The sequence below is a fragment of the Elephantulus edwardii genome, unplaced genomic scaffold (assembly GCF_000299155.1).
Source record: "Elephantulus edwardii isolate Elephantulus edwardi_28Jun2011 unplaced genomic scaffold, EleEdw1.0 scaffold00012, whole genome shotgun sequence".
Classification (NCBI taxonomy): domain Eukaryota; kingdom Metazoa; phylum Chordata; class Mammalia; order Macroscelidea; family Macroscelididae; genus Elephantulus; species Elephantulus edwardii.
This window is the reverse complement of record NW_006399762.1, coordinates 29603040-29616539: the sequence shown is the minus strand read 5'-3', so window position 1 is coordinate 29616539 and position 13500 is coordinate 29603040. Positions and strand designations below refer to the sequence as shown.

Sequence of the window (13500 nt, the reverse complement as noted above, 5' to 3'; positions counted from 1 at the left end):
TTTTTTTTTGGCTGTGGACGCCCTTCAGGACTGCCTTCTTGGCCTTTAATGCCTTTGCTTTGGCTTCAGTTTTGGGAGGGGCAGGAGCTTCTTTCTTTGCTTTCGGCACCATCTTCGAAAAAGCAGTATGATTTATTTTTTTAAGGAAAAATATGACCAGAGAGCCGGACAATGACTAAGGATGACAGAAGAAGAATCATGCCTTGGAGTTGTGATGAACATACCATGGAGCACCGGAAAACAAACAGGTCTGTCTTGGAGAAAGTGAAACCAAGTTTCTCCTTGGAGGCTAGGATTTCGAAGCTGTCTCACAAACTTTTGGCACATGGCCAAGAAGGACTGGTCCTTGAAGAAGGACATCATGCTTGGAAGTGTGGGGGGACAGCACAGGAGAGGAAGACTGCGGATAAGATGGACTGATATAGTAACTGGGGCAATGGGGTAAATGTGTCAGTGTTGGTGAGACTGGTTCAGGATAGGGTCGCTATGAGTCTCAGGCAGTGTGACAGCACAAAAAACCAACAACATGAGGATGGAATTCATGAAGTTAGCACTTTTTCCATAGTCTAAATTACTAAAAATCAGAAATAAAAAAATTTTTAAAAATATATGTTCTCTCATTTGTAAATCAATATGAAAAGCATTTAAGGATTGTTATGTGCCTCTGAATCAGAACTGACTCAGCTCATCTTCCATTAGATTTTCAGAGGCTGTAAAACCACACAGAGATGACTGATCACCTTTTTACTGATGAATGGTTCAAACTGTGAACCTCTGGACTGATATCCAGTTGTCAGAATAAAACAGAGGATTCTATGGAACTTACTGCTAATTACTTTTATGTAGACTTTAAGATGTTCACAAAACACTCTAAATATAATTTTATGCTAGATGAAAAAGATGTATTTAAAGCTTTAAAATGAACCATAAAATATTTCTCATAAAGTATTTCTCTAACATAGATTGCCTATATGTAAATATAAGGTTTTCCATTTTTATTGTTATTTTTAATAAAAGATTATAGAAAATTTGTGTTTTCATTAATCCATTCCACATTTTCCACCCTTCCACTCCTTCTCCTCTCTGTCAGTCCACTTTGCAATGCACCTCTTGTACCAAACTGTTGTCATACATATAGTGCTTAATCATATATTATTTTTCAGACAGTTTCCCCCTTGATATATCCCAATGCAGTATTCATTATCTATTCACTCTTTTCCTATTCTCTCCCCATCCTCATGTCAGTCCTATTTTATAATTGTCCTGTTAATGCAGCCTTTATTCTTTTATGACTCTTCCACTTCACCCATACTGTGTAATGTTTAATAAGCTTATTTTTTTCAATGCTGCTTAATATTCCAGTGTGTGGATATACCATAGTTATTCTATCCATTTGTTTATTGATGGGCACTTGGGTTACTTTCATCTCTTTATGACTGTGAATAACAGAGGAACAAAGATGGGTATGCACACATCTGTTTGGGTCATGGCTCTGGTTTCTTTAGGCTATATTTCCAGTAGTGAAATTATTGGGTCAAATGATATTCCTATTTCCAACTTTTTGACAAAGTGCCAAACTGCCTTCTATAGTGGTTGTACCATTTTACATTCTCACCAGCAGTGAATAAGAGCTCCAATCTCTCCACAACCTCAACAAAAAGTGTTTTTTGCTGCCCTTTTGAACTTTGCTATTGTTGCTAGAGGGGTTTCATTTTTTCAAAAAAAAGGAAAATCAAGATATCTAGGAAAACTTTTTTGTAAGCTTAGAGTAAGGCATAATATATCATAGTACAAAACCATGTCTAACAAAATTTCTTCATTTTTTAAATTTCTTCATTTTAATTATGGCTCATACTTTCAGTTTTTTTGCAATGATCTATAAAATGAAAATAAATGGTCTTATTTTTATCAGTTCTTATTTAAAAAAAAACATCCAAACTGGTTTTGCTCCATAAACAGCTTCATTACATTTTAAAATAATATATAAATATTATAAACATATATATTTTACATATATAAAATAAATATATAAAATAATATCCTTAAATAACATAAGGATTTCACATAAACACTATTATATGTTTTGTATAGCTATTTGTAAGTAAGCCATTAGTTTGTTTTCTCCACCCCCAAAATCATAAAATATATGAGAGATGTAATTTTCCAAACATCCCAAACATGGACAACTTCACTTTCTCCTTTCTGATCAGTCATTCAACTTTCATTCTTTTAGTATGGGTACAGACAATAGTGAACAAAAGACTTAAGGCAAATGGATTTCTATGTTTATAAGCCAGAAGTGGTATTCTTCTGTCAACTAAGAATGTACCAAATTCAACTATTTAGTGACATTTTTACTTATAACACTGATTTTTTTTTTTTTTATTCTAACCCAAGATAGGTTACTTCTCACTGAAACTCTGAGTTTTAAAATTTGGTTTAGTGGTGGTGTGGTCGGTAGAATGTCCTTAAGGCCGCATGTCTCTGGTGGTTCGAATCCACCAGCAGCTCTATGAGAAAAGGATGGGCAGTCTCCTCTTGTCATGACTTACAGTCTTGGAAACCTGATGGAAGGTCCCTATGATCAACTCCACAGCAGCAAATGAGTTAGAGTTTTTTTTAAAAAGGGAAAATAAAAGGCTATAAATGAGAAAGGTAATTTTTTAGAAACACAATAGTAATATTTTTTAACTTCTTGTTGTTGTTATTATGTGCCATCGAGTCACTTGCGAATCATGGCGACCCTATGTACAAGAGCCCTAAACACTGTTCTATCCTGTGTCAACCTTGCCGTCTCAAACACACTCATTCCCACCACTCCACTCCCAGAATTGATGCATCTCATCGAGGGTCTTCCTCTCCTGCACCGTCCATCAACTCTCCCAAACATGATGGCCTTCTCCAAGGACCAGTCCCTCCTTGCAACATGCCCAAAGTATGTCAGAAGAAGCTTCAGAATCCTTGACTCCAAGGAGCATACTGGCTTCACCCTCTCCAGGTCAAACCTGTTTGTTCTCCTAGCAGTCCATGGTATAGTCAACACTCTTCTCCAGCACCACAGTTTAAAGGCATCAATTCTCTTTCTGTCATCCCTATTCACTGTTCAACTCTCTGATGCATAGCACATAATTGCAAAGACTATAGCCTGGATCAGGCACACCTTAGTCTCCAGCCTGACATCACTGCTCTTCACTACTCTTGAGAGGTCCCTCACAGCTGACTTTCCTAATGCAATTTGTCTCCTGATTTCCAGGCTGCTGTTACCAAGAGTGTTGACTGTGGAACCAAGTAAACTAAAACTGTAACTATCTCAATCTCTTCACCATCCATACTGATGCTGCCAATTGGCCCAGTGGTAAGAATCTTTGTTTACTTGATGTTGAGCTTCAATCCATATTGACCTTGACCTTCTGCAACAAGTGCTTCAGGTCCTCCTCAGTTTCAGCAAGCAGGGTTGTGTCATCTGCATAATGCAGGTTGTTGATTCTTCCACCAATGCTAATGCCACATTCCTCCTCGTACAGATGAGTGTCTCAGAGGATCTGTTCTGCATACAGATTTAAAAGGTATGGAGACAAAATACATCCATGACGGACCCTTTTCTTGAGTTTGAACCATCCAGTGTCTCCCTGCTCTGTTCTGACGACTGCCTCTTGGTCCAAGTATAGGTTTCGCATTAGCACAATCAAATGTTCTGGGATTCCCATTCTTCTTAGAGTCAGCCATAGCTTGTTGTGATCCACACAGTCAAAAGACTTTGCATAGTCAATGAAGTACCGATAGACATTGTTTTGGTATTCTTTGCTTTCTACCAAGATCCATCTAACATTAGCTGTAATATCCCTAGTACCATGACCTCTTCTAAATCCAGCCTGCACATATGGCAGTTCTGTTGACATGTTGTTCCAAATGTTTTTGGATAATTTTCAGCAGAATCTTGTTTGCATGTGATATTAATGATGTTGTTCGATAATTTCCACATTTTTTTAAACTTACATACCCTAATTTAAAAAAATATGTACAAGTAAATTCACTTAAGTAATTCTGTCTCTGAAAAAATTATTGGTCATATGCTAGGCATTTTTAAAAAATGGTCAAATTATACGCTTATGTATTTCTTCTCTCCTAATAGCCTATCATTAAATACATGCCAACGGTGTCTATGAAACTAGAAATACACTAAAATATATGACAGTCTTAGGAGTGAAATTGTACCTAATATTTCTTTAGCTCTCCTGTTGTTGTTTAATTAGAAAGATTTATTTATGTTTGCTTTCTCATCTTTCTCTCTTCAAAGACTCATTGACTAACCAGGAGGTAGTTGTCAGAACAGAAAAAGGGAACACTGCATGGTTCAAAACTGAGAAAGGTGTATGCCAGGGATGTGGCCTATCTCTATACCTTTTCAACCTGCATGCAGAACAGATTATCTGGGAGAGGTTGGGCTCAATGAGGAGAAATGTGGCATAAGGGTTGGAGGCAGACTCTTCAAAAATCTGGGTTTTGAAGATGACACACCCTGATTTCTGAAACTGAGGAGGACCTGAAACACTTGCTGCAGAAAGTCTAGGACTGCAGTGTTCAGTATAGATTGAAGCTCAACATCAAGAAAACAAAGATTCTCACCACTGGGCCAATGGCAGCATCATGACAGATGGTGAAGAGACTGAGATTGCTGACAGCTTCAGTTTGCTTGGATCTCCAATCAGTACTCTTGGTACCAGCAGCCAGGAAATTCAAAGATGAATTGCACTGGGAAAGTCTGCTGTCAGAGACCTCTCCAAAGTACTGAAGAGCAATGACGTGTTTGAAGACTAAGGTGCGCCTGATACAGGTGTGTCTTTGTAATTACTTGCTATGCATCAGAAAGCTAGACAGTGACTAGGAATGATAGAAGGAGAATTGATGTCTTTGAGCTGTGGTACTGGAGAAAAGTATTGAATATACCATGGACTGCTAGGAGAACAAAAGGTTATTCCTAGAGAGGGTGAGACTGGGCTGCTTGTTGGGGGCAAGGATTCTGAAGCTTTGTCTGACATATTTTGGACATGTTGCAAGGTGGGATTAATCCTTGGAGAGGGACAGCATACTTGGGGGGATGGAAGGACAGTGCAAGAGAGAAAGACCCTCAATGAGATGAATTGATTCAGTGACTGGAACAATGACGGCGTGTCAGAGACAACAAAATTGGCACAGGATAGAGCAGGATTTAGGGCTCTTAGGGTCTCTATGAGTCACAGGTAACTTGCCAGCACATAACAACAACAACAAAAGCAGCAGCATGTGTAATCTGATTACAGGTACTTCTTTATACCTCGAGACCCACTGGCTGATGCAATTAATGCTCCTTTCAATTCTCAGAAGTATCTTGATTTAGTTATATATAGCACTTTACTAAATGATAGAAACATCACAGTGAACAAGATACTATGTACTTGTCCTCATCATACTTTCATCCTTAGTTTTTTTGGTCTGAGGCATTACAACAACACACAAGTAAACTGAAAATTGGGGACATTTTTACCCAATTTTGTTTCCCAGATATATATTTTCCTCCATCTTTATATTTCATGTTTGTAACAAACATGTGAATATGTGTTGCTATTACAATACAGCACATGTTTAATGTTGTGCCAAAATTCTAACAATGGGCAATAAAATTAGTGTTGACTCAAACACACAACAGAACAACTTCAAAGAACAATTTAAAAATGTCATATTTCTTGGTTTCTCCTTATAAGTGAAAAATGACATTAAAATATAGTTGGGTTCTCATTATACCTATTATATATTTGTTGCAAACTTGAAATCAAAAGATTGACAGTAGCAAAAAACTCCAACATTTATAAATTAGTAAAATCATTTATCCTTGGTTTCTCTGTGCCAGGTAGTTTATACACTTTGTTACGTTTAGTCATTAAAACATTTACTTTCTCCACATTAAAAGAAGCATTAATGGGTGGCAGTCATTGCATCAATCCACCTGGTTGAGGGCTGTCTTCTCCTTCACAGACCCTCCACTCTTTCCAGTATCATGTCTCTCTCCAAGGAATAGCCTCTCCTAGCACCGTGGCCAAAGCATAGGAGGTGAAGCCTCATCATTATATTGACAGCTTCTAATTCTGCTTTATTAACATTCTGTTGTTGTTATCATGTGCCCTCCAGTTGGAACTGAAACTTTTGTCAGATTTTCAGAGGCTATCAATCACCTTTAATAGTGAACATTATAGCAGTTGAGATTTATAAATAGGATAATAAAATAATACTGAGAAAAAAAAGAATAATGAATTTTAAATTAGGTATGTCTGATGATGAACTGGGGGTCTCTGACCCAGAGATTGCCAGCATTTGGGCTTGCTGGAATGGTAAAACACAGAACTGTCGGGCCACACCTACAGGGTAAGGATATGTGTCTTGAGAGCCTTAGTGTCAGCTGGACGGGGCCTCTGGCTTTTGGAAGAGAGGCCAGGATGAATGGAACACTCGGGTGCTTGTGGCTTTCTTTTTGCCACAGTGGGTGTCAGCAGAGTGGTCTTGCCAGATGAACTAGGGGTCTCTGGCCCAGAGGTTGCCAGCATTTGGGCGTGCCACAATGGTAAAACACAGTTTTGTTCAAACATTCTTCTAGGTCATATAGCCACAGAGGTAACTTGTGGTTGCTGTGAAGCTGAACACTGTGACACTGATGTGTCACACGCGTTAATGGTTATCCACGGCAGACAGTGTTTGGTGGTGCTCCCCCATTAAAACAAGCTTGGAAGCAGGAGTGGCATCCACTTCTGTAATAGCTTGCCTTCAGAAACCCTATGAACCTGGAGAAAGAATGAAAGTCACTCAAGTGTTGAGGACTTTCATTCACGGGGTCACTATGAGTTGCCTACAACTTGACGGCACTTAACAACAACAACAATGTCTGATTTAAAGATGTATATTGTTAACTATACTTTTATACTACCTCCAAAAAAAAGAAGATTAAAGTGAACCCTCCCACTTATCCTTAGGAGAAGACACAGGTTTACCTAGATGCACCAATAATTACCAAAATTTAATAGAAGGGGGTCCTGGCCAGCATTCACAGAAAGTTCCCAGCTGCTCTCAGAGATTCTCTTGGCTAAGGTTCTCAGCTCCCCTCAGATATTCTGTTGGCTAAGGGGAAAGTGGCCTCTCCCACCTCGCCTCAGGAGAAGACACAGGTACACCATGAGGGCAGGCCACAAAGACTTGGGGAGGAAAGGATCCTAGGCAGCATTATGGGAAGTTCCCAGTTCCCCCTCAGAGGCTTTGCATATTTGGGCAGGAAGCAGTATTCCCATTCATCCACATCACATGATGTCAAGGAACCAGTAGGTGAGGTCAAACATTATGAAAAAGAAAAAAAAAGTCTTCTAAAGTAGCAGACCAGATTGAGGATCCAGTAAATACCTCAGAGATAGAACATAAAAGGAAATATATCCACATGGAGTTCCAAGAGCTGGAACTGAAGAAATTACAAATGTAAGAATAAAGAGGTAGGAGCAAATGGGAGGGGGACGGGGGAGGGGTTTGTGCGGGGAGAAGGGTGCAACAATGAATGAATGGAATCCCAAAATCTCTGTAGATGTTCATTGAAATGAAAAATAAACAACCTAAATTAAAAAAAAAAGAAATTAAGGAACTTTATACAGCTGGTTAAGCATTCGGGACTTCATTGACCTAAGACTTCTTATAAACAATCTGCTATTAATCTTAGCAGAACAAAAAAATAAAAACACGGTAAGAAAATTAAAAAAAAAAAAAGAATAAAGAGGTAAAAGCATAATTAAAGAGAAACAAGAATTTTTAAAAAAATCATCGAAAGACAGAAAGAATATAACCACCATTTTTCTATAAACAACAGAAAAGTATGGGAATACAATCCAGAAAATCAAGACCAAAATGACTGAAATTCTCAAAATGCTAGAGGCACAGTAAAGCAGAATAGATGGCTCAGAATCAGCAAGATAGAAGAATCTCAATGAGTACTCCCAAGAAGAAAAAAGGGGGAGAATACAGAAGAAAAATGAAGAGAACATTAGAATCATGTGAGGTCATATCAAATAAAATAACAAGTGTGACTGAAATTCTAGAAAAGGGGAATTTTTAAAAAAGGCAACAAGGTACTAGAAGAAAACTTTCCAGGTATCATGAAAAGTGGAGCTCCCTAATTAAAACAAGCTTGGAAGCATGAGTGGCATCCACTTCCAAAATAGCTTGCTTCTGAAAACCCTATGAACCTGAATAGAGGATGAAAGTTATGCAAGTGTGCAGGTCTTTCATTCATAGGGGCCCTGAGTTGCCTATAACTCGACGGCACTTAACATCAACAATAACAGCACATTCTAGAAGTTTAGAAATAAACAAAACAGGGTAGACTTCATGTGGTAAATTTTTTTCCTTGTTGTGTGCTGTCAAATCAGATCTGACTGGCACAGGAGGAGATTGCCCCTCCTTCTCCAGCTCAGCATCTGGTGCATTCAAACCCCATGCCTTCTAGATTGCAGTGCAGCATTGTGCCACAAGGCCACCAGAACTCCCTAAAACAGGCTAGACTTCAAAAGAAAACCTCAACACAGAACATTATTAAATTTTCCAAAATCAAAGACAAGGCTAGAATACCAAAAGCATCATGAGAAAAACAAAGAGTCACCAACAAAGGAAAACCAATTAGATTAAGCTCTGACTTCTTAGCAAAAATTATGTGGGGAAATAAGACAATGAGATGATATATACATGAGGCTGGGGTGGGGGTGGGGGTTGGGAAACAGCTAAGGATCTTGTACCTAGAAAAACTGTCGATCAAATACAAAGGAGAAATTGGTCATTCGCAGAAAAGCAAAAACTTAAGGAACTAGTGAAAGGAAGGGAAGTCCTTCATACAGTGATAGCAGAGAAAAGCAGATGGACCAAGCAATAACAACAAAAGGAATGTAGCAAAATAGCAATGATAAACCCTGACTTATCACTAATTACACTCTACATGGATGATTAAGAGAAAAAGAGTGGCAAAATGGATTTTAAAAAAAAAGTCGATCAATATGTTGCCTACAAGCAACATATTTAAGAAATGAAGAGAAATCAAAGGGTGGAAAAAAAATCTACAAAGCCAATGGCATTAATGAGAAAGATGGAGTGGCAATAATATTATTAAATAAACTAGACTTTAAGATGAAAACCACCAGTAAGAGATAAGGAAGAGAACTACACAATGATTAAATGCACAAGAAGTCACAAGGACATATCCTTAGTTAATATCTACACACCCAAGGATTGAACAGCAAAACATGTTAACAGATTTGAAGAAAGAAACAGATACCACAATACTAGCAGAAGATTTTAACACATCACTCTCACTGAAAGACAAGTTAATAAAAAAGAAATTCAACAAAGACTCAGAAGAACTAAACTATCCACTTCCTAAACAACATGCCTCTAGAAACTCTATGAACTTTGATAAATGAGGATAGTTATAAAGAGGCTTCTTGCCTTTTGCTCATAGGGTTGCTATAAGTAATACTCGATTTGACGGCAATCAACAACAACAACCTCATAGACGTATTCAGGGAACTAGACTTAATTTATTTTATTCTGAAGTACAAAAGGTACATTCCCCTGAAATGATCACATATTAGGTAGGACCCAAAGCAAGCCTCAATTAATTTAAACATATTAAAATAATGGGAAGTGTATTTTCAGATTATACTGCCATAAAGAAAGAAACTAACTGCACAATAAAGGGAATAAAGTATACCCAAATGGAAGCTAAATAAGAATGTGCTTGAGCACCACTGGTTTATAGAAGAAATGAAAAAATGAAATTAAAAAGTTCCTTGAAACAAATGAAAATGAAAATACAATCAAAACCACTGGGATACAGCTAAAAAAAGTCCTCAGGAGTCATTTAATAGCAATAAGCAAACACATACCAAAAAGAAGAAAGGAACAAAATAAACTACTTAGCTCCTCCAACAAATAGAAAATGAATAACAAGCTAATTCCATAGTCTCTAGAAGAAAGGAAATTATAAAGATAAGCGCTCAAATCAGTGGGATAAAAACACAGAAAAATGCTTGAAGCCATCAACAAAACCAGGAACTGGTTCACTGAAAGGGTTAATAAAATAGACAAACCATTGGCAAACTTAAAAGAAAGACAAACCATAACTCAAATAAGAAAGATGTGATATCACAACAAAGCCAGCCAAAACTAAATTGATACTTAATACAACGGATAGCTATATTCCATAAATGTTAAACCTAGAGGAAATAGAAAAATTCCTAGAAAGCCACTTTTACCCAAATTGAATCTAGGTTTTGCATAAGCACAATAAAGTATTCTGGGATTCTCATTCTTCTCAAGGTTAGCACAGTTTGATGTGATCTACACAGTCAAATGCCTTTGCACAGTCACAAAGATAGACTCTGGTACTCTTTGCTTTCTGCCAAGATCTGATATTGGCAATAATGTCTCTAGTGCCAAAACCTCTTCTTAACCAAGCTTATATTTCTGGTAGTTCTCTGTTGATGGACTGTTCCAGTTGTTTCTGGATAATCTTCAGCAAGATTTTGCTTGTGTGTGATATTAATGATAATGTTTGATATTTTCCACGGGTCACCTTTTTTTTTTTTAAATGGGAATAAATATGTAACTCTTCCAGACAATTACGCCAGGTAATTGTCCTCCAAATTTCATGGCACAACCCGATGAGCATGTCCAGGGTACCATCTGTTTGCTGAAATAAGTCAATTGTTATTCCACCAATTCCTAGGGCTATATTTTTTTGCCAACTCCTTTCAAAGCAGCCTGCATTTTCTCCTTCATCACTATTAGCTCTTTAACTTGTCTCATGAAATTCTTCTGTGTCAGTCTATCCTTTTTGGTACAGTCCATCTTTTATTAATGCCTCCTGGATCATTTAATATTCTTCCCATAGCATCATTAAGTATTGCAACTTATGGCGTGTATTTGTTCTTTAGTTCCTTGAAGCTTAAGCAATGCTGAGGGAGTCCAGCCCTTTTGATTTTCGGACTCCAGCTCATTGCATATTTCTTTATAACACTTTGCTGTGTCTTTCTGAGCTGCCCTTTGACATTCTATTCAGTTCTTTAAGTTCTCGATTTCTTTCCTTTGCTTTGGTTTCTTGGTACTGTAGTGCAATATTCAGTCTCTTCTGATGTCCGTTTTGGTCTTTTCTTCTTCCTCTGTCTTTGTAATGACCTTTTGCATTCTTCATGGATGATATTCTTGATATCCTCTCAGAGCTATCTGGTCTTTGTTCATTAGTGTTCAAGGCCTCAAACCTGTTCTTGAGCTGCTTTTTAAATTCAGGTGGGAAAGACTCAAGACCAAATTTCCATTCTTGCAAATTTGATTTGACATTCTTTAGCTTTAATTTCAACTTGCATATAACTCGTTGATGGTCTTTTTTGTAATTGGCACTTGGCCAAGTTTTCACTGCTGATATTAAACTTCTCCAACAATTCTTTCCACAGGAACAGACAAGAAAGTAGTCCTCAGAAAGCAAGGAAACATTGCATGGTTCAAAATCAGGGAAGGAGTTCAACAGTGATGTGTCCTGTCTCCTTACCTTTTCAATCTATATGCAGAAGAGAGCATGTGAGAGGCTGGGCTTTATGAGGTGAAAGGGGACATCAGGATTGGAGGAAGACAGACAACCTACATTATGCAAACGATACAACCTACATTATGCAAATGACACAATCCTGCTTGCTGAAACGAGGAGGACCTGGAACGCATGCTGTAGAGGGTCATAGACTGTAGTCTTCAATATGGATTGAAGCTAAACATCAAGAAGACAAAGCTTCTCACCAATGGGCCAACTGGTAGAACCATGATGGATGGAGAAGAGATTGAAGTTGTTAACAAGTTTGCTTAACTTCACAATCAACAAATACTCTTCACATCATCAGTGAGGACATCAAAAGATTAATTGCACTGGGAAAAATTGTTATCAGGGACCTCTCCAGAGTACTGAGAATGAACGATGTCAGTTTAGAGACTAAGGTGCACCTGAGCCAGGCCATGGTCTTTGCAATTACTTGCTATGAAACAGAAAGTTCGACAATGACTAAGGATGACAGAAGAATTGATGCCTTTGAGTTATGGTGCTGGAGAAGAGTCTTGAACATACCATGGACCACCAAGGAGACAAAAAAGTTTCTCCTCAGAGGCTAGGATTCTGAAGCTCTGGTGGGCACATGACCAGGAGGGACAAGTTCTTGGAGAAGGATATCATGCTTGAAAGGGTAGAGGACCAGGATAGGGAAGGAAGACCCCAGATGAGATGGACTGATTTGGTAACTGGGGCAATGGGGCTAGGAGTGTCAGTCAGTGAGACTGGCTCAAGATAGAATAGACTTCAGAAATGTTGTACATAGGGTGACTATGAGTCTCAGGTGACTTGATAGTACATAAAAACAACAACCCAAACTGACGTAGACAGAAGTAGAACACTTCTGAACAAACCTGTCACAAAAGAAGAAACTGAACAAGACATAAAAAGACTCCCTACACCCCAAAAAAACCTCTTAGTCCAGATGACATAAAAGACTCCCCCTTCCACCTCCAAAAACAACACTGGTCCAGATGATTTCATGGGTGAATGCTACCAAACATTTAGAGCAGAAATATCACCAAGTCTATTTAAGTTACTTTAAAAAGATAAAAAAAGAAAACAGAACACTCCTAGAATCATTCAATGAAACAAGTATAACCCAGGCAGACATTACTTAAAAAAAAATCAACTCATCAACCTACATTCAACTGATATTTGACAAGGTAACAAATACCATTACTTGGGAAAATGACAGCCTCTTTTATAAACAGTGCTAGCAAAACTGGACATCTACCTGCAGAAAACAGAAACAAGATCCACATCTCTGACCATGCACAAAAATTAACTCAGAAATTTAAGGAAAAGTTGTATTTTAGACAAGTAGAAAAGAATATAGAAGATATTTAGGATAAGGAAAAAAGGCAGGAGGACTAGCTATAGGTCAAGTTTTTACTAATTCACTATAGGTTTACTTTACAGTAATGCTTCTTGTGGGCTATTTTAGTGGTAAAAAGGCCAATCTCAGTTATTGTTCCTTTTTTTCCCTGATAGCAAGTCTACATTTGAACAGAATTAAGTTTAGCCTTTACAAAAACATAATTTTTGTGATTTGGAGGAAGGACTAACGACTAACCTTCAATCAGCACAAGTTTTAGTAACAGATAATCACTGCATTTTACTGGTTCATAACAATAAATGTAATGAGTGTTAGTTACTTTGGATATAAGCACTTTCTGTGTAAATGATAAGAAAAAGAATTTGCTTACCTTGTATTACATGCGAATTATCTTTCAAGAAGAAGTTATACAGGTATTTGGGAATAAAAGCTGACATACATGCATATGCCAAGGCTAAGAGTAAATAAAACAAAAAGAGGCAAAAATTAGTTAATGTTGCATATGATTGGCACT

The 13500-nt window shown here is 37.6% G+C and overlaps 1 protein-coding gene across 3 annotated transcripts in view; it reads right to left on the bottom strand.

Moving 5' to 3' along the window:
- The window catches only part of TBCK (TBC1 domain containing kinase), a 258846-nt gene that overhangs the window by 134069 nt on the left and 111277 nt on the right, over nt 1-13500 (bottom strand). For all 3 annotated transcript variants that reach the window (XM_006881109.1, XM_006881111.1, XM_006881110.1), the window contains one exon: nt 13357-13440. In XM_006881109.1, the coding sequence (XP_006881171.1) occupies nt 13357-13440 (84 nt within the window). The remainder of the gene's footprint in view (nt 1-13356; nt 13441-13500) is intronic.